The sequence below is a fragment of the Leucopleurus acutus genome, assembly GCF_964270905.1.
Source record: "Leucopleurus acutus genome assembly, chromosome: 19".
In the NCBI taxonomy this organism is placed as follows: Eukaryota; Metazoa; Chordata; class Mammalia; order Artiodactyla; family Delphinidae; genus Leucopleurus; species Leucopleurus acutus.
In genome coordinates, this window is record NC_139161.1 from 19,666,401 (window position 1) to 19,687,299 (window position 20,899).

Genomic DNA, 20,899 nt, shown 5'->3' on the forward strand with positions numbered 1-20,899 from the left:
GTGGCATGCTTTTGCTGACTGCTGTAACGCGGTTCTTAGCGACTCACTTACACATTTATCGTCTGGGCTGTGTGATTCCCAGCTTTCCTGTATCACCTGTCCTGTGTTTTGGGACCACACATACCAGTTCCCCTTCCCTTGAGCCAGATAGAGATTCCCACCAGGGGTATCCAAAAACCAAGCTGGGTTTCTAGATGCCAGCTAGGAATGATGTAGAGATTCTGTGGGTTCGAGAATTCCCTGGCCGCCCAGCGGTTGGGACTCCGCACTCTCAGTGCCAAGGGCCCGGGTTTGATCCCTGGTCAGGAAGTAGGATCCCACAAGCTGCTCGATGCAGCCAGAAAAAGAAATTGAGATTTTCTGGGCTTGGATCAGCCGCCTGCTTGGTGGCATAGGTTACGGAGAGTTGAGCTGGTGACACTGAACAGGCATCAGGAGAGACCAGCTTGCTCCCCCCGCCTCTGCACTGGTATCTCCTAACAGCTGGGGGACGCTCACTCAGGAGAGAGCGCTCTCTCAGTTGGATTTCTATGATGCCTAAGTCTACCTTTCTAACCTTTTTTTTGACTTCTCTTGCTCCAAACCCAGGCAAGATCCTCATTATCGGAGGCAGCATCGCCAACTTCACCAATGTGGCCGCCACATTCAAGGTAACCAGCTGCAGGGGAATGTGGGTGGGTTGGGAGCAGGGAAGGGAAGTTTCTGTGCAAGTAGGTTTGAGACAGAAGCAGGTTCCCATCAGTTACCCAGTCCGGGGGAGGGGCTTTTGACCTAGGGATGCACAAGACACTGGGATGGATCTGGATCCGAACCTGTGTGTCTCTGGCCAAGCAGCCGACCCTCGCTGGGCCATAATTCTCCCATCTGAAGTGTGGGGAGAAGGGGAATTTCTGCCTTCCCCCCCTTTCAGGACCAATTCTTCTAAAACTGGCTTGACTGATCTCATTTCCAACACTCTGTTGTAAGACTCTGGGTTCTCTGCACCTCCTAGCGTTTCTGTTTCCCAATCATCTGCCCCTTCTCCAAAAGGTTGGCATGAGGAAGTGTCTGATGCCCTGGGGCTCCTGCTCTTCCAGCCAGAGGCCCGTCAGCCTGGGTCCCTGTGCACAAGTCAGGGGCGTGGGCCCCAGTTTAAAGAAAGTGTGGCTGCCGGTCAAGAAGGATGACAGCTAACGTGTCTCGAGACTCCTCCCCTTCAAGGGGGCCGCCTCAGGAGCCACTTATCCCATCCTGTCAGGTGCTCACTGAAGCCCTTCAAAAGGGTGTCTTCCATCTGGTAGTGCCACATAAGCTTTGAAAATAATGCATAGGGCTTCCCTGGTGGCGCAGTGGTTGAGAGTCTGCCTGCCGATGCAGGGGACGCGGGTTCGTGTCCCGGTCCGGGAAGATCCCACATGCCGCGGAGCAACTAAGCCCGTGTGCCATGGCCGCTGAGCCTGCGCGTCCAGAGCCTGTGCTCCGCAACAGGAGAGGCCCACGTACCGCAAAAAAAAAAGAAAGAAAGAAAATAATGCATAAATAAATGTCAGTCTTGAAAGTCTGAGCTCTCGAGAAGGAGGGGACCAGGCCTCGCCAGTCCTGCCTAAAACAGGTCCCTAATTGGACCTGATTCAACAAACAGATCTGACACAGGTGAATCTCGACAGCTTTGTTTTAACTTCTGAGCAGCGTGTAATAAAGGCAGCGCCGTCGGTAAGGGCGGTTATGTCTGGAGCAGGAACTGTGTGTAGAGCTTCCCGTGAAATGCCATGAGCGACAGAACGTAGACTCAGTAAACTTGCCCTCCATCTGGAGAGACAAAACTGGTCCACACCTGTACATGCTCCCACGTTTCCAAAGTTGATACCCATTGCAATGCTTTTCCCCCAAATCACTTGAAGAAGCTTTTGTAGGACTTTGACATTTAAGTAGACAATGTCCTGATCACCCTGACAGCTCTTGCATAGGACCTCGGTATAGAGTTTCCTCCAAAATTGCAATAAGAGAACAAGAACGACTGTAGATAGGGATAAGAGAGACCAGCAAAGCCCCACTGGCGTTGGAGGCCCAGCACCCCGCGCATCGAGGGGTGTCACCGCTAGGTGCCCCATGTTCTCACCTCAGCACCATTAACAGTGGTTGCTTGTCCTGGGCCTTCGGGTCGCTTGTGTGTGCAACACGTGTAAAATTCTTGAGTGCCAGGGCCGGCCGTGCTTTGTGAGAAGCCGCCCTGTTTTTTCCGTTTTGTTTTGTTTCTGGCTGTGCCGCACGGCTTGTGGAATCTCAGTTCCTCGACCAGGGGTTGAACCTGGGCCGCGGCAGTGAAGGCGCTGAATCCTAACCACTGGACCACCAGGGAGCTCCCAGCAGCCCTTGTAATCTACGCCCTGGGCCATTTGTTTCCCGTGGTTATGAACGCTTGCTTTATGGCTGCGTTCATTCTGGTCGCATGTCTGTTGTCCCTTGGTGCTTCCAGGGCATCGTGAGAGCGATTCGAGATTACCAGGGCCCCCTGAAGGAGCACGAGGTCACGATCTTTGTCCGAAGAGGTGGCCCCAACTACCAGGAGGGCTTACGGGTGATGGGAGAAGTCGGTAAGATGGGGAACCTTTTCTGTCTCTCCCACCCTGAGTGTCACGCCTCCTCGGGATTCCTGCAAGAGTCAGTCTTCCAGTGGCTCCGTGCCCTCCCCCCCGCCTCTGGAGGTGCAGCTCGCTTCTGCTGCTGTTCTGTGCCCTCCTGACACAGAGCACCTGACCGAAACCTAAACTCAGAATGGGCAGGAAGGCATTTTCATTCAGCTGTTCGCTTAACAAATAATTGTAGGAGGCCTGCTGTGTGCCGGGCCCTGTGCTGAACCCTGGGGTCACAGCCACGTGCGACAGATGACGGGCAGCGAGCCCTCGTGCAGTTGAGAACAGTGACTGCAGTGTCAGGTGGCATGAAGGAAGATGAGCAGGGAGAAGGGGCGGGACATCTGTGCCTCTAGCATCTGTGGGAGGGGACAGGGCAGTTTTAAATGAGGCAATCGGAGAACGCTCGACCAGAAAGGTGGCATTTGAGCAGAGACCTGGAGGAGGGAGCAGTCAGTGGTGACTGTCTGCCGAGGAAAGGGCAAGTCCCAAGGCCCTGGGGTAGGACCAGCTGGGAGGGCTGAGGGACTGGGGTCGGGAGAGCAAAGGCAGGGGGTCCGGGGATGGAGGCAGAGAGGCCGAGGGAGCAGATATGCGCGGGGCTAGAACAGGTCCCGTGGGCACTTGGCTGTGACCCTGGCAGCTGCTGGAAGACTGAGCAGAGGAGTGACACCATTTGACTTAGGTTTGAGAAGGTTGTTTAGGCTGCTGGGTGGAGACAAGACCAGAGGGCAGCCAGGTCGAAGCAGGGGGACCACCTAGGAGGCTGCGGCAGCCTCTAGGGCAGAGTGGTGCCCTGGACTGGGGGGCGGAGGAGGGAGACAGTGGTAAGTGTCCAGGCCCCGACCGCTGGTGGCCTGGATGGAGGGAGGGGTCTGGTAATTGATAGAACCGGAGGGAGTTGCCCCTCGCTGAGGTGAGGGCAGAGAGGATGTGGGTCCATTTTGGTTTCCTTTCTTCCTTCTGCATTTTGGGCATCTCCTGCAGGCTCCTGAGACCTCAGACTCAGAGCCGTCAAGAACTTGGGGACCATGTGACGTCAGTGAGGACTAAGACTGGGTCTCCCTGAGTTGACCTGATAGAACCAGCAGCTTTGGTCTTGAGTGCAGCGCGACCCCGTTGCTAAGAGCAGTTATGTGTGGGGCGGGGGGGTGTGAGGGTGAGGATATGAGACACTCCTGCTCGGTGATCATGCCCTCTAACAAGAGAGACAACCTTTCCACCTTCCCATTTCCCCAAATCTGATATCCATGGCAAACACTAACCCACCTAGGTCACTTGAAGTGTTACCAAGTCCTAGTTTTCACCTGAAACTGTGGACCTGCCATGGACGTAGCCCTCGGAACAGCACGGTGAATGTTACTCAGTCATGCCTGGGACGTTCAACTCACGGGACAATGAACAAGTAAACAGCGGCTGGAACAAGAGGCTGTTTGGTGGGGATCTCCAGGCAGGGCGGTGTGGAGGGGAGCGACTGTCGAGGTCAGAGAAGGCCTTTCCCAAGAGGTGGCACTTGAGCTGAGCTGAGTGACAGCCAGGTGACAGCTCCATGCAGAGGAAGGAACAGGGCCAGAGCCCTGGGGAAAGGAGCCCGGCTGTTGAGGAACAGAGGCCGGGCCTGGGTGGCTGCAGCGTGGTGGCCACGGGCGACAAATCTGGAGGGGGTCGGAGAGCCGGGGAACGTGAGGAGCGCAGGCTCTCGTGCTGCCTGTGGTCACTGGAGAGTGTCTGTAAGGCTCTTTCTTGCTCTTACTGGCAGGTACCCTTTACAGAGTTTTGTTTGATGGTGAAGATAATGACCACCAACTTCTCCTGGGATAATTGGTCTTGCACAGAAAGCGCCAGACATCGGGCGGGCTCTGAAGGGGCCTTGCCAGTCATGTGGCCTTCCTTGCAAGGCACTTATTAGGAGACTTGAACCATGGATCCTTTTCCGTCCCTCACAGGGAAGACCACTGGGATCCCCATCCACGTGTTTGGCACTGAGACTCACATGACGGCCATTGTGGGCATGGCCCTGGGCCATCGGCCCATCCCCAATCAGCCGCCCACAGCGGCCCACACTGCAAACTTCCTCCTCAACGCCAGCGGGAGCACGTCGGTAGGTGCCAGTCTTCCTCTGCCGTAAAGCCTGCAGAGTCATCTTTGTCGCCCCTCACATCCCATCCCATCCTGGGCACGGTCCCCAGCTTTTTGGGGGCACTGGGGAGGTATGGGGAGAAGGTAGTATGTGGTTGGTTTCTGTATCTCTGCCAGTTTTTTCTGCCCTATCAAAGTAGTGTCACGGAAAGACCAGGGATTTTTTAATCAGACCTGAGTTCAAGGGAGGGACCTTGGTGGGTATCGCCAAGAACCTCAGTTTGCTCACCTGTGGCTTGGGGACAATACTAATTCCTATCTCAGAGGGTTGTTAACTAGTTCTTTTGGAAGCAGCTTGTAGAGAACAGAGCTGTGCATAGTTCTTGTTACCTGAGTTCTTTGGGGCCTTAATGACCGGTAGCTTTTTTTCCAGCTGTTCCCTGCGACTGTTTCTCTCTCCTTGTTCCCCCAGACTCCAGCCCCCAGCAGGACGGCGTCTTTTTCTGAGTCCAGGGCTGATGAGGTGGCACCTGCAAAGAAGGCCAAGCCTGCCATGCCACTAGGTAACTCCCAGCAGTTTCAGGACCCTCCTGTCCCCCTTCCCTTCCTGGGCCCCGCTGGGCCAGCAGAGGTGGATGGAAAGCGGTTTGGGCTTTGCTTTTGGGCATGGTGCATGGGATGGGAACAGACGCGAGGAAGTGGTGGCTGGAGCCTTCCCCGTGGGCTCTCCTGGTGCTGAGGGCCCACGCTGCGCCTGGGTCACCCCACTCCCCATTGTCTTCCCCTCCGCCCCCTTCTGTGGGGTGTGTGAGCTGGGCAGGGAGGCTGGGCAGGGAGGCTGCGGAGGAGACAGGGTTACAGAAATACCAGGTGGGTCCCTCAGCCTCTCCTCCTGAGTGGACGGCAGGAGCCCAAAGCTCAGAACGGCAGAGAACTCCCGCGCCCGCGCCCCCAGCCATCCTGGGGCTCTTCCCAGGACAGTCCCTTCCGGTGAGCCCACCGCAAGGGCGCACATTGTCTCCCAGCCTGTCTGTGCTTTGCCTGCTCGTCTGTCCCTCCTGTGATTCATGAGAGACGTGATCCCTGCCAGCCAGCCCTTGCACCAGCACTAGGTAACCTGTGTTAGTTACCGCTGGGCTGACATGGCCTGTGTGGCCTGTGGCCTCTTCCCGGGACGGACGGAGCGTGCTTAAGGCATCTTGTGAAATAGTGACACTGGCTCCAGGCGCTCAAGATTGGAAGCCACCGCCCTGCAGTCCCCAAACCGGTAGCTTTGTCCACAGCACAGAATGACAGGTCCAGTCCCTCGGCCTAATCATCTTCATTGTGCTTCATGGGGACAAAACAGGTCAAGAGGGTGGGAGCGGGCCTGCTGTCCCTCTGGAGGGCCTGGGCCTTTGGTACTCAGCACACCCTCCAGGCCTTGGTGCTTTTGCTCCTCTCTGCGCTCTGTGGGCCTTCTCCCCTTCTTGCCTCCACTCTGCTGATCGGGGGTCTCTCTTCTGTTGGCCTTGCTCCTGTCTGTTGTGAATAGACAAGAGACGGTGAGCGCAGCAGCCCTGCAAGGCTTGTCCATGGACCCCTCCCTGTTCCCACCCGCTCCCTCCAAAGCCTCCAGCCATCAGCGGGTCACTCAGTTGCCTTGGTCATTTTCTTTGACAGATTCAGTCCCAGGTCCAAGATCCCTGCAAGGTAGGATGCCCCCAGCTCCGCGTGTGGCTTGATAGCGGGTTACAGTCTTACGGTGTGCTTTGTCTCCCCGTCCCCGGTGGGTTGCAGTGTTGTCTGGTATACTTTCTGTCCCTGCCTTGGTGTGGCCTGCCCCAAGTCCTAGTCTTCGCTCTCCTTTCTTTCCCACCCCTGCTTATTTCACACCCCCGCTTTCCTTGCCGTGGGGCTGTGACTCCATACGTGGGAGGGGGTGGAGAGCGCAAGAGGGGCCAGAGCCAGGCCCACAGCCTTGGGCAGTGGGTGGAGCCGAGGAGGGAGGGTCCTCCTGGGAAAGAGGGAGCCATGGAAACTGAAGGGGGCGTGGCAGAGCCAGCGGGCCAGAAGGGGAGCCACTGACCACCTGATTTTCATCTACATCCCATGATGTCCTCGTTTTCTTTTCCCACCTCAGCCTCACCACCACCGACTTCAGCCCAGACTCCCAGCACCAGGGACAAGTTTAGATTTCTCTGGGATTTGGGTGGAAGACAGAATGGAGAAGGAGAGAGAGAGACCCAGAAGGGTGTGCAGTAAATCTGGAGGAGAGACTGGGCTTTGTCTGGTGTGTGAGGTCACTGTTTAGCAGGGACATTTTCTGTGTGTGTTCACACAAACTTGTACACGTTCATCTGTTGACCGAGGTGAATAGGTGAATCGGTTCAAAGCATCAGCGCCTTCATTTACCTTTTTGACATTGACAGCTGTGAGCGATCCCCCGCTCTGGGGAAGGGGAGTTTCTGGTGAAGGGGGGTTTCGTAATGATGACCTCTGACTCCTTGCTAAGAAGAGGAAAGGGGTAACTAGGCAAGGTCAAGTAGCCCTTCCTCCCTTACCTCTGGCAGCATCCACTGTTACCTAAAAGACCAGACCTGAGGCTGAGCCCTGCGCAGAAGGACAGAAGGAACGGGGGCAGACTCTCAGTGAGAGCTCTTGGCTGTGGAGGGTGGAGGTGGGGTTTAGTCTTACTGTCCTGGGCGGTGCTGAGACGTGGGAGAGGAAGGATGGCGGTGGATCAGGAAGGGAGGGTAGATTGGGCCAGGACAGCAGAGCCAGTAGAGGAGCCTGGTGGGGGCTTAGCCCCGGAGCACAGGTTCTCTCTGGGGCCTCCATCTGTGCTGCTGCTGGGCTGACGAGTGCCACCTTCAGCTTTGCCTTCTCTGTGCTCTGAGAGCTCCAGTTCTGCCCCCGTTCGAGCTGGAAGTGCGGGTGGGTTTGTAGAGATTCCAGGCCTTGTCCTGATTTCTGTAGCCTCCCGGGTGGACAGATGGGTGTATGTGCACTTGTGTGCGTGCCGACTCTTGGGGATGTGGGCTCCCCGAGGATGGGGAGTGGTGGGGCCGTGCTGGCTTTATATCCCTCCTCAGTTGCACAGTTGAGCTGCATCTCAGGTTAGGACAGAATCCTGGCTCCGATGCTAGATGACCTACAATCTTCGTCATTTGGCAACTCTGGCCTTCAGTTTTCTGGGACTGGAAAGTGAGGGAACTGGATTAGGTGGCCTCCCTTGTTCTGTGATCTCACGTCTCATTGGAACCCAGATGGGTCCAGGGCACAGTAGATCCCGGGTGTTTGCACCAGCAGGAGCCTTCTGTCGTGAGAAGCTTATGGCTGTGATGGAAGAGGCAAGCCTGCGTAGGGATGAGAATCTTACATGCCTTGGGAAACTGGTCTCTTTTAGCCAAGCCTGTGCTAGTACAGTAGGTTAATTAATACCAATGCCCCTGAGCTCTCTGCGTTATTTTCCTTGGGGGAGCTGAGAACGTCCCCTGTGGGCTACTTTTCTCCAGCAGAAAGCAGGAGGGTCAGGTGACCTGCCTGTCTGGGGCGACAGCTCAGGAGGAATGCACTTCCGCCAGCTCTTGTCGTTCCCCTCACCCCTTTCCTGACGCCCCTTTCCGCCCCTCTCCTGCCGGCCTGTCCAAGAGCATTGTTCCGAGCAGGAAAGAGCCACCTGGGAGGAGGCTGTGGGGAGAAGGTCAGGTGGAAGGTCAGTTAGGATCAGGCTACAGCAGACCTCTTCATTGGACCTACGCTGACCTGGAATCAAGAGGATTCAAATCCTGTCCCGAGCTGGCTTATGTCCAAGTTCACAGGCGATAAGGATTGTTGGGGAGCTGTTTGAAGTCTTGTGGTAGACAACAGGGTCCTACGGTATAGCACAGGGAACTATATTCAGTGTCCTTTTATAAACCATAGTGGAAAAGAATATAAAAAAGAATATATAGATGTATAACTGAGCCACTTTGCTGTACAGCAGAAATTAATGCAACATTGTAAATCAACTATACTTTAATTTTAAAAAGTCCAAGGGACTTCCCTGGTGGTCCAGTGGTTAAGACTCCATGCTTCCTAAGTCAGAAAGAGAAAAACAAATATCGTATGTTAACGCATATATGTGGAACCTAGAAAAATGGTACAGATGAACCAGTTTGCAGGGCAGAAATAGACACACAGATGCAGAGAGCAAACGTATGGACACCAAGAGGGGAAAGCAGCAGTGGGGTGGTGGTGGGATGAATTGGGAGATTGGGATTGACATGTATACACTAATATGTATAAAATAGATAACTAATAAGAACCTGCTGCATAACAAATAAATAAAATTAAAAATTAAAAAAACCCCAAAAAAACCAAATGACTCCGTGCTTCCACTGCAGGGGGTACAGGTTCAATCAATCCCTGGTTGGGGAACGAAGATCCCGCATGCCCACGCCCCCCGAAAAGAAATAAAGTTTAAAAAAAAAAAAACTTTCGGTCACCCAAATTGGGAGAGCTTAACATTTTTTTCTGGTGACTTTAAAAATAATTGATCGAGCCCTCATTTGCATGTACATACCTTTCCTGTGAAGTTGAGCAGGTCCTGTAGGAATTCTGCTGTCTGTTCCCTGCTGAGCCCTTTGCCAGCCAGGCAGGTTCCCTCAGTTCATTTTGCGCTCTCTGCCACCTCTTTCCAGAAGAAATCTAGGCGCCTCCTCCCCCACGTTCTCAGAGTTCCGTCTTCTTGACATTCCTTTGCAGTTTTGACGCCTCGCCCTCGCGGGACGTGGGGCGTGGAGGGGTCTGGCAGGCAGCCCCCGGGGGGTGTGTTCTGGGTATACTCGCTCTGTCTCTGCCCCCCAGGAAAGAGCGCCACCCTCTTCAGCCGCCATACCAAGGCCATCGTGTGGGGCATGCAGACCCGGGCCGTGCAGGGCATGCTGGACTTTGACTACGTCTGCTCCCGCGACGAGCCCTCGGTGGCTGCCATGGTCTACCCTTTCACGTGAGTCGCGCACGGCAGGGAGGCTGGACGCGGCCACTGAGCGGGATGTCCTCATCCCATCTCCTCCAGCAGCAGCACAGAGCTGGGCGAGCCCTGGATTGTCCCCTTTGCCCGAGAAGCATCTGCCCACCCCAGACGGGGCGGTCGATGTTCCTGGGGGATCTTTTTCCCCCACAGACTAAACTCTTCGAAGGCAGACCCTGCCTTTCCGCCTTCCGGGTGAAGCCCCTCCCGAGCCCTGGCAGGGTAAGAGTGTCCTGACCCCTCCTCTGCCTTCCTCACAGCGGGGACCACAAACAGAAGTTTTACTGGGGTCACAAGGAGATCCTGATCCCCGTCTTCAAGAACATGGCTGATGCCATGAAGAAGCACCCGGAGGTGGATGTGCTGATCAGCTTTGCCTCCCTGCGCTCAGCCTATGACAGCACCATGGAGACCATGAATCACGCACAGGTAGCTCGCTGCGCCCTGGGGCAGGAGGCAGGGGCGCCCTGAATGGCGTCCGCTGCGACAAAGGCCTTGGGACTCGGGACTGGCCAGTGATTTGGGGGATAGTGGTTGGAGACCTGATCTTCAGGAGGCAAGGTAGTCACCAAGGGTTGGTGGGCTGCTTACCCGGGCTGGCAGAGAGTCAGTCCGGGGCCGTCTGCCTCCGCCAGGTCCTCTCTGTGCTGAGACTGGCTTTCAAAACAGGATCAAAAGCACTTTTTTTGCTTATTGTAAAATTGTTACGTATTTATTATAGAAAAGAATTAAATGTTGATAGTAAGAAGAAGAGGGTAAATACCTCGGGTCTCATTTCCCAGAAGTATGGTTGCTGACGTTTGAGTACATCCTTATTCACACCTTTTTTCTGGATTTGAACAAATGGAATAACGCTGTATCTGTTTTATAATCCTTCAGTGACTCTTTCCACATCAATACTTACCAGCAACATCATTTTTGCTTTTTCAAGTCTCATGATGAGCATAGATCCTTAATTGTTTCCCCAGCGTAAATGTCTCGAGGTCAAACTGCTGCATCAGAATTTGCAGATTTGAAAGCCTTTGATCCATCCTGCCCAGGGGCCCTCCAGAAAAGGCCAGAACTGGGGACATAAACGCCTATCACTAGCATGAGAATGCCTGTTTCTCTGTACCCTTGCCAACATTGAACGCTTGGACGTAAGGAACGTACATACTTGACAAAATGATAGGCATTCTATTTAATTTGCATATCTTTGATTATTAACTAAGGTGAGCTTCGAAAATATGTATTGGCCATTTGCATTCTGTGACGTGGCCTCGCCTCCTTTTTCTCTGTTGAGCTGTTTATCTTTTTTGTTACTGATTTGTAAGAGCCCTTAGGGATTAAGATACTGAGATTTCTGTTCAAAATTATTGTCTGATCCCAGACTGGCTTACTTCAGTTTGTGACTGGAGTAAACTTGTTCTGATATCTCAATGAAGCAAAAAAGAAAACACACCTGCTAAAAATGAGTGGCTTTTCTAGTTTAGAACAGAGGTTGGTGAACTACAGTGCAAGGGCCAAACCCAGCCCCCTGCCTGTTGTAAATACAGTTTTATTGGAACACAGCCATGCTCACTCATTTACATATTGTCCGTGGCTGCTTCTATGCTGCAGAGGCAAAATTCAGTCGTTACCACAGAGACCACATGACCAACAGACCCCAAAACACTATCTGGTCCTTTATAGAAAAAGTTTGCCTTGGATCTTCCCCCCCACCCCCACCCCCTCTGGCTTCTCCCTCAGCCCCACTCTCTGGTGCAAGTGTGGAAGCAGCTTGTTTCTATCAAGGTTTTGTCCTGTGGGAATGTAGAGTCAGAGCCTCAGAGGGCACAGCAGGGATGGCCCTAGATAGCTGCTTTATGCTCCGGCACCTGGACACGTGGGAAACAGGTGGGGCTGAGTCTCATGAGTTTTTGGATAGGTGAGAATATAACAGTTTTGACTACAGCAAGTTTTCAGAAACATTTGTTCCACTTGGTTACTGACTCACTGTGGTGTTAACCAATGGAGCGCAGTTTTGGGTGCCTCTCTTTGGGGGGAGGGTTGAATGAGCAGGGTAGGAACAGAGGCCTGTGGGAAGAAGGGGGTGCATATTGTTATCATTAGTCCTGGAAGGGGGCCTGGGAGATGGGTTCTGGAATGGTCACTGCCTCGACATCTCAAGTGGTGAAATGATAACGGGAAGGGACTATCCTCGTGCCCTAGATCCGGACCATCGCCATCATAGCTGAAGGCATCCCCGAGGCCCTCACGAGGAAGCTGATCAAGAAGGCAGAGCAGAAGGGAGTGACCATCATTGGACCTGCCACCGTGAGCATCCCTTCCACTTCTGGGCCTGTAGGAAGCTCATTGCTGACGCTACTGTCTCCCATCTAGTTTGAAAAGATTGAGAGAATACCTGTTGAAAGTCAGGCTGTCCATTTCCAGTGAATTCTTTTTTTCTGGCTGCGCCGTGCGGCCTACAGGATCCTAGTGCCCCAACCAGGGATCGAGCCCAGGCCCTGGCAGTGGAAGTGCTGAGTCCTAACCACTGGACCGCAAGGGAATTCCCTGTCCGCTTCCAGTTAATTTTTTAAAGAGCTCTCTCCGCAGACCATATCACCTTTACAGTTTCGAGGGGCTAACAAGATTTTTTTAAGTGTCCACCCTCAGACAACCATAGCATGGTCTTTGATTATTCCTTCAACTGTAAACCAAAGAAAAGTCTACCTAGGGACCTTACTTTTGACCCAAAGGCCTTTACATAAGAAAAAATGGCCCCGTGAATGTTTTTTTGTTTTTGTTGTTTGTTTTTATTTAGTTGTTGCCTTAAAAATTTGGCTGAAGCTAAGAATTTTTTTTAACATCTTTACTGGAGTATACTTGCTTTACAATGGTGTGTTTCTGCTGTATCACAAAGTGAATCAGCTGTATGTATACATACATCCCCATATCCCCTCCCTCTTGCACCTCCCTCCCACCCTCCCTATCCCACCCCTCTAGGTGGTCACAGAACACCGAGCTGATCTCCCTGTGCTATGCGGCTGCTTCCCACTAGCTATCTGTTTTACATTTAGTAGTGTATATATGTCCATGCCAATCTCTCGCTTCGTCCCAGCTTACCCTTCCCCCTCCCCATGTCCTCAAGCGTAAGCTTTTTGAGCTAAGCAAGGGACCTTTCATCTTGGAGACAGAGGGTGATCTTGAGCAGAGGTGCACACTTGCATCAGACACTTTTACTGGGTGCTGTTGCCCTTTTGGAGCAGAAGAGGCGACCTGACCCTGAGTGTACACCTCCAAATCTGCAGTCGTAAGCCACGTTTTACCAATAAGGCTCCCTTTTTTCTGTGTGATGTCTGTTGATGGGGAGAAGAGAGTCTTCCTCAGCAGGAACCCCGACATGCAGGTGCTGGCCAGGGTGGGCTGGGCGGGTAATCCCGGGCTCTGTGACCACCACCCCCCCCCCCCCCCCCCCGCCCCGAGCTCTATGGTCAATCAGCCCGCCCTCCTCCCTGACCGCGGTTTCCGCCCCTGCAGGTTGGTGGCATCAAGCCCGGGTGCTTTAAGATTGGGAACACAGGCGGGATGCTGGACAACATCCTGGCCTCCAAGCTGTACCGCCCCGGCAGCGTGGCCTATGTCTCGCGTTCGGGCGGCATGTCCAACGAGCTCAACAATATCATCTCTCGGACCACGGATGGCGTCTACGAGGGCGTGGCCATCGGCGGGGACAGGTGATCAGCTGAGGGACAGGGCGCTAGGTCCTCTATCTCTGCTCGCCGCCTGCCGCTGAGCTCCATGCACACAGGGATGTTGCTTAAGTCCATAAAGTGGGGCATCTCTTCTCTGTCTCAGGACCAACATGAGCATAAGATCAGAAAATACAGAGAAAAACACAGGAAGGTGTTTTAAAAGGTGTTTGGGCTTTGGGGGTAATTCCCTTTGTTGTCTGAGCTGTGGCCGGAGGGTGGCAGCAGAGTGCACTACTTAGCAGGGCTCATTCTGAAATCAGACCCTGGGGGTTCAAATCCCAGTTTCCCTGTTTGCGGGGGCGGGGTGGGGGCACTCCTGGGCAGGTTTCCAACCCTCCCTAGACCTCCATCAGCCTTACGTAGCAAATGGGTAGGGTCATAATCTCTACCTCCTGGGGTTGTTGGAGGATTAAATGAGACTAACACAGGGCCTGTGCTTAGTTAGTACTCAGTGCTAGTTGTAGTTAATAAGAGTGAAAGGAAAAACTGTTCCTTTACTCACTACCATACTCATACTTCTGGCCACAAATGTGGCCAGATTTTCCCACACCAAGCAGTTCTCTGATTCTCTGCAGATAGCAACTGGAGGTCCTACAATTCAGTTCAATTCTGACACTCTACTTCGAGATGGCATCATAGCGTCAGGTCCCACAGGGTCAGGGCTCAGTCCCACAGGAGTGCCCCCAACTTCATATATCAGTCACAAGTCCAGCCCTGTGGTACTTCTGACCACCGGCTATAAATCAGAGGCTCCCATGACCCCCTCCTCGAGTTCGATAATTTGCTGGAAGGGCTCACAGAACTCAGGAAAAGTTTGCTCACTAGCTTACCGGCTTACTACAAAAGGATGCAACTCAGGAACAACCAGATGGAAGAGGTGCATAGGGCAAGGCATGTTGGGTGCGAGGAGCTTCCCTGCCTTCTCTGGTGAACACACCGCAGGAGCCCTCCAAGAGTTGCCTCATGAGAAGAAAAGATACTCCTGTCACCCCCTTGACTAAGGAAATTACAAAGTTTTTAGGAGGGCTGTGTCAGGAACCGGTGTCAAAGACCAAATATCAGAACAGACGATGCTCCTAGCGCCCCTGGTCACTCAGGAGATTACAAGGGTTTTCAGAGCTCCGTGTCAGTAACTGGGAGCAGAGACATACATATTTCTTATTATTTCACAGATAGTGTCCTCATTATTTTTGTTAGTAGGAACAGTAATCAGTAGGTCATCAATTGAGTAATGTCTTCGAGCAATGCCTGGTACTTATTACCATAATAAATGTTAGCCATTACTGTTTACTGTTACTACTGCTGTCACTACTGCAACTGTTTGGCTCAGAAAGCAAAAGCTGTTGGGAGAGTGCGTCACCTTGTCAAGTCTTCCTGGCTCCGCCAAGTCATTTCAAATGGAACAACTGTGTGAGAAGGGAGAGGTCTTCAGGGAGGTGGCCTTGGGACCCTAGTCCCCAGGTGCTCCCTGACGAAAGGCTCTGGGTCAGACGAGTCTGGGCAGTGCTGCCAGTTATACTGTCCTCTTGGGATTTAAATGCCCCTGAGCATATCAGAAGCACTCGAAGATCTACAAGGACCTTGTAGATCTGAAGCTTACTTGGCCTTAAACAGCTCTTTTGCAAACTCATGTGACAGTAGAAAATTTTAAAAAATATTTTGGTTTATACACAGACCTTCTAGCAATCGCCTAGGATATAGCTTGGTACATTGCATTAATTATCTTTTGCTTTGTATTAAAAAAAGTCACCCCAAAACAAAGTGGCTACAAACAACAATAAACGTGTACCCTCATGGTTCTTGTGCGTTAGGCTTCAGGGCTCAGTTGGGCGGTTCTGGCAGATGGCTCTCTGTTGAGGCGGTCAGATGTGGCACGCTGGAGGTGACCCATCCACGTGGCTGGCAGGTGGTTCTTCTCTGTGGGCTTCTGCACAGGCTGCTGAGAGTCCTCAAGACGCGGCAGCTGGCTTCCCCTAGAGCGAGCGATTCAGGGGAGAGCGCTGGACAGAAGCAATTTTTTTATGACCCCGCCTTGGAAGTCAATGTTACAGAATGACTTCCTCCATATTTTGTTCCTTAGAAGCTAATCATTAAACTCAACCCAAATTCAGGAGGAGAGGCATGAGTTTCCACCTTTTTCAAAGAACTTGTGGACATATTTTAAAATCACCCCACATGTGCTCTCTACTGCCGTATGAACTTCTCTGGGCTCACTAATTCCTCTTCCTTCCCTTCCCTTGTGCCCCATTTACTACCTCCCCCTCCCCCGTTATTCCTAAGGCATCTCTGGACCCTCACTGGGCATGCACACCCACAAAAAACCCCACAGTGTTCTTAGTACAGGTGTGCTTCCCACATGGGTACACACACCTCACCTCACCGAGTCTCCTGCTCATGAATATCCTCCCTGCTCTCACCAGGTACCCCGGCTCAACGTTCATGGATCATGTGTTACGTTACCAGGACACTCCAGGAGTCAAAATGATTGTGGTTCTTGGAGAGGTGAGTTATTTTTAAAAAATGGTTTTACAGCGGAGATTGGCACAACACTGTAAATCAGCTATACTTCAGTTAAAAAAGAAAAGGTTACTTGATTATTAAAGTAAAAAAAAATTTTTTTCTGATTATAAAAGTAACGATGATTTTAGTTTTTAAAAAATTCACGCATTTTGGTTATCTATACCTGAAAGTGGCAATCCCTGGTAATCCTGCTCCCTAGGGCTTAGAGGCTGCCACGGTTAACACTGCCATGTTTGTTCCTGGGAGAGAAGTTCTTGCCTCTCAGTGGCACAAGATATTTTAGTGCCAGCAGAGGAGAAGCTTTCACTGGCTGGCCCCAGTCTGTCCCTGGTGGGCAGTGGATAGCTGGAGTCAAAGAGCCTCTCTTACTTGTGCCCCTGATTAGGTCTGGTCCTAAATTATCTCATACCCTTAGATCAGGAAAGGGGAGTTCCGGGGACTCTCCGAGGATACCCACTGCCCTTTAAACATTCTTCCTTGCATCTAATCTCAATCTTCCAGGCCAAAGCCCATGTCCCCTCATTTTCTAGCCAAGTTCTGACTCGGGACACCTGATGACCCTGGCCCCTACCTGATGTGGGACAGATTTCCTGCTGCATTGCTGCTCTAGGTGCAACTCAGAATGGGCTCCACTGACTTGGGGGCTTTTTCTCGTTCCCTGTTCTCTGGCAGATAGGAGGCACGGAGGAATATAAGATCTGCCGGGGCATCAAGGAGGGCCGCATCACCAAGCCCGTGGTCTGCTGGTGCATCGGGACCTGTGCCACCATGTTCTCCTCCGAGGTATAGCCACGACAGATCCCTGCTGGGCAGGGAGGCTGAGAGGGGGGGCGTCTGCGGGGAGCCGTGTGGTCGTCTTATGAAGCAGCTGGTTCCTTCGATAAACGTTTATTACCTGCTTGGTTCCTACAAGGTCCAGCTGGGGCCCTGCTCTCTAGAAGCTAAAATCCAGTTGGAAGAGACAAACTCGTAGCCAGATTAAGGCCAGAACAAGGCTCTGAGTCCCTTCTCAGAGTAGGAGCAATTTACTGCCTGGAGGAGTTGAGGTGGCTTCCTAGAGAAGACGAACCGCTCCTTAAGGAATAAGGAGGAGTTTGCTGAGCGAGAGGGAGGCCTGGGAGGGAGAGGACACACCCTAGGCTCAGAGCTGGGGAGGGCGGTGGTGGGAAGTTCTGCACGGGGAGAAGCTGTAGAAGAAACCTCTGTATGTGTTACCATGACCGGATGCCTGTGACAGTGCCTGTGGGCAGAAGTAAGTACAGCCTGTAGTGGATGTTAGATAGAAAAGCTCTGAGCTGTCGGACTCCTGCTGGGTGGGATCGGCCAGACCTCAGCCCCTGTAGTCCAGCTTAGACAATCCTCTATCTCGAAGATGGCCCACCTGGTGAGGATGAAACCGAGGAAACCACCACCTGTCACCCATCAGTTCATCAGTGGCTGAGCAGGCTCTGAGTGTAAGGCCTTGACCTCTGCTCTGTGTATATGAAATAAAACTTGGCCATCAAGGATTCCTGCAGCAATGATAATCCCTACGCTTAAACCCTCGATTCTTCGAGTTAGCCTGTCCCCCTCTCCTTTCCCCCGGATTGCTTGCCTTTCCCCTTCAGAGTCCTGCCCACCTCCAAGTGGCAGTATTTTGTCCGGTTGTAAAATTCACCTCTCTTTTGAACCAGCAGTTCCATTCCTGCAAATTTACTCTGTGGGTCTGCGTGCAAAAATATTTCAAGGTAGATGTACAAGGATGCTCACTGCAGCGTTGCGATGGCAAGAAAAGGAAACACCCGAAACGCTGGTCGGGAGGGGACTGTGTCCTCGCGGCACGGCCACGTAATTGGAAACCAGGCAGGAGAAGAATGAGGTGGATTTTGAGATGTCGACATAGAGTTCAGGTTATGTTGACTCTAAGAAGGGGCAGGGTGCGATAAAATGCTTATCATAGGATCCATCTGGTGTAACTATGAACTGTGTGCGTGTGTGTATCTGTTTTCTAAGTAAGTGAAACGGGAGGGAGCAGGTCACGGAATCCAGCCCATCGTCCAGGGCTGAGCTCCACTCTCACAGGCTTGAGAATCAGCTCTTGGTGGATCTGTGTGACTGGGGCAAGTCGTTTAGCCTCTCTGTACCTCAGTTTCCTGAGCTGTAAAAAGGGGATGATTCGGGATTGTTGCCTGACTTACATAAGAAGGTAACTGTAAAGGTCTGCCACATACAGGTCTTAGCAAATACTCATTTCCATTCTTCAACACACCTGCTCCATGAAGCTCTTCCTGATTCTCTTTCTTCACGGCTGCTCTCCCCTCCACCACAACAGCCAAAAATAATTCCTCCCTTCCCTCCAGGGTTTCTCTTCACCAGCTCTGCTGTATAAGAGCCCCCCACCTCCCCACTCCCATTATGCCGAGGGCACCTCCTAGAGGGCAAGGACCCTGCTCTTCTGTTTCTGGCCAGGTGCTCATCATCGCCCCGTGGGTAGGGCAGGTCCTCAAGGTGTTCTGCTTTTTGATTCGTCTTTTTAACAACTTTCTTTGTGTAGTTTCAAGGATATACAAATGTAGAATAGTACCTAGACAGGCCAGCTAATAAGTGCTTTTTGATTTCTTGAACAGGTCATATGACCTTGCAGAGCTTTCTGCCCTATAGAGGAGATGAGATAGGTAACATCCTCAGCTCAGTGCCTCGGGGAAACAACTGAGAACTGGGCTATGGGAGTAGAGACAAGGGGACAGTGGTAAGGTGGCATTTTCACACAACACTGGTCCTGTAGCAGTGGTCCCCAAAACACAAACAAACAACGGGAAGCTTCTGTAAATTATGAACATGCGATATCATCTCTCTCCCTTCTAAAAGCTTTAGTGTTAGCTTTGAGAAATCTGAGTTACACTTGCTTAACTTCCTTGGACGCAGTGTTCTCTTAAGTTTATGTGAGTACAGAACCTCCTTCCCACCCCATCCACCCATGCAGATTAAATGCTAAAGAAGGCATTGGGAACCCACTTTGAAGCATGTGTCTTCAAGCCTCGCTAACTGGAGCAGTGGCTCCTAACCTTTTCAACACTTCAGCCCCTTTTGTTATATGTCGTGCTAGAGCACAGTGAGAGGCCACATTGCCTGGTTCAAATGCTACCACGTACTACCTGTGTGACCTTGGGCAAGTGACTCTACCCCTCTGTGCTTCCATTTCCTTGTTGAGAGGAAACAGTCATAGCTACTGAATGATGACATTTGTAAAGCTCTTAGAAAAGTGCCTGGACACAGTGTTATTTAAACAGGGAAGGTATTGTTATGATTACCCACCACATCTGCCCTAATCAGGGTTTTATACCACGTTTCATTAGGTTAATTCCTTTTCCTTGTTGCTGAATCAGAGACAGCAGGTAACACGTAGCTCTTCTGATTGGTTTTCTCTTCCCTCTCGCTCCCCATAACCAGTGACCCCTCCATATTCTATTGAGTGTATAGTTTAATCTTAGTTCATGCTCAGGTGGAAGGGGGCAATAGCTAATTGGCTCCCTGTGATCGTTGCTAAGTAGGAATACAGTACAGGACAAATGGTGCAAAATCTGACCTTTTTTTTTTTTTTTTTGCGGTACTCGGGCCTCTCACTGTTGTGGCCTCTCCCGCTGCGGAGCACAGGCTCCGGACGCGCAGGCTCAGCGGCCATGGCTCACGAGCCCAGCCGCTCCGCGGCACGTGTGATCCTCCCGGACTGGGGCACGAACCCACGTCCCCTGCATCGGCAGGTGGACTCTCAACCACTGCGCCACCAGGGAAGCCCAAAATCTGACTTTTTAAAAGAAGCTGGAAATTTGTTGTTGTTGTTGTTAATTAATTTATTTACTTGTTTTTGGCTGCGTTGGGTACTCGTTGCTGCACACAGACTTTCTCTAGTTGCGGCGAACGGGGGTTACTCTTCGTGGCGGTGCGCGGGCTTCTCATTGTGGTGGCTTCTCCTGTTGCTGGGCATGGGCACTAGGCGCGCGGGCTTCAGTAGTTGTGGCACGCAGGCTCAGTAGCTGTGGCGCACGGGCTTAGTTGTTCCGCGGCATGTGGGATCTTCCCGGACCAGGGCTCGAACCCGTGTCCCCTGCATTGGCAGGCGGATTCGTAACCACTGCGCCACCAGGGAAGTCCCATTTGTATTTTTAATGATACCTTCTGGTGTTCTGTTTTGCTTAATAAGGGTACATCCTTTATACAAAGTATGCGCAGGACAGTCAGATCATGCCTATAAGCTCCGCTTAGCTAAGGTTGGCAGCTTGTAACTTCTCACAGTTGCTCGAAACTAATGGCTATTCTCTGTCTCCCTACCCCCACCCCAACAAGTGCCCCACGGGAAGCCAGATGAAGGTGTCTGTGGAGTTGGGCACCTGGCTTGGTGTCCTGGGTGTAGTGCACCAGCTGTGTGACCTTGAGTAAGCCCTTGAACTGCTTGCTGCCTCGGGTTCTCATCTGTGAATGAGAGTCAGCCATCGTGCCTATTAATTGAGCCTTCTGGAGGCTTGAAGTGATTCACATAGAGCACTGAGTGGGGTCCGGCCTATAATCAGTGCCGATGGTCCCAGGAGCCTTTGTCCTCTCTTTCGGGGGATTAACAGGCCTGGTAAAGCCGTTCTCCTTTGCCTTCCAGGTACAGTTCGGCCACGCTGGAGCTTGTGCCAACCAGGCTTCTGAAACTGCAGTAGCCAAAAACCAGGCTTTGAAGGAGGCTGGAGTGTTTGTGCCCCGGAGCTTCGATGAGCTTGGAGAGATCATCCAGTACGCGGAGCTGGTGGAGCATGCCACCTCCCTGTCCCTTTCCCATTCCCTCCCGAGGACAGCACCCTCTCCAAAATATAGGTGTCTGATATTCCTGGACCCTCTCAGGTGTCTAAGGCAGCTCTACGGATGGTGCAAAATCCTTTCTTTTTGGCTTTCATTTTGTTTTGTTTCTAGAAGCAGCAGTTACGTGCCGTTCAGACTGGTGTTAAAAACATTCC

The 20,899-nt window shown here is 52.2% G+C and overlaps 1 protein-coding gene across 3 annotated transcripts in view; it reads left to right on the forward strand.

Annotated features, from left to right (window-relative positions):
- Positions 1-20,899, forward strand: part of ACLY (ATP citrate lyase) — a 41,977-nt gene that overhangs the window by 12,659 nt on the left and 8,419 nt on the right. For 2 of the 3 annotated variants that reach the window (XM_082861765.1, XM_082861763.1), the window contains exons 10-20: positions 589-650; positions 2,456-2,573; positions 4,559-4,713; positions 5,164-5,254; positions 9,522-9,663; positions 9,948-10,116; positions 11,878-11,982; positions 13,189-13,385; positions 15,824-15,905; positions 16,596-16,706; positions 20,551-20,678. In XM_082861765.1, coding sequence (XP_082717891.1) covers positions 589-650; positions 2,456-2,573; positions 4,559-4,713; positions 5,164-5,254; positions 9,522-9,663; positions 9,948-10,116; positions 11,878-11,982; positions 13,189-13,385; positions 15,824-15,905; positions 16,596-16,706; positions 20,551-20,678 — 1,360 coding nt within the window. Of the gene's footprint in view, positions 1-588; positions 651-2,455; positions 2,574-4,558; positions 4,714-5,163; positions 5,255-6,353; positions 6,384-9,521; positions 9,664-9,947; positions 10,117-11,877; positions 11,983-13,188; positions 13,386-15,823; positions 15,906-16,595; positions 16,707-20,550; positions 20,679-20,899 lie in introns of all 3 variants that reach the window. The other variant, XM_082861764.1, reaches the window with a different exon arrangement.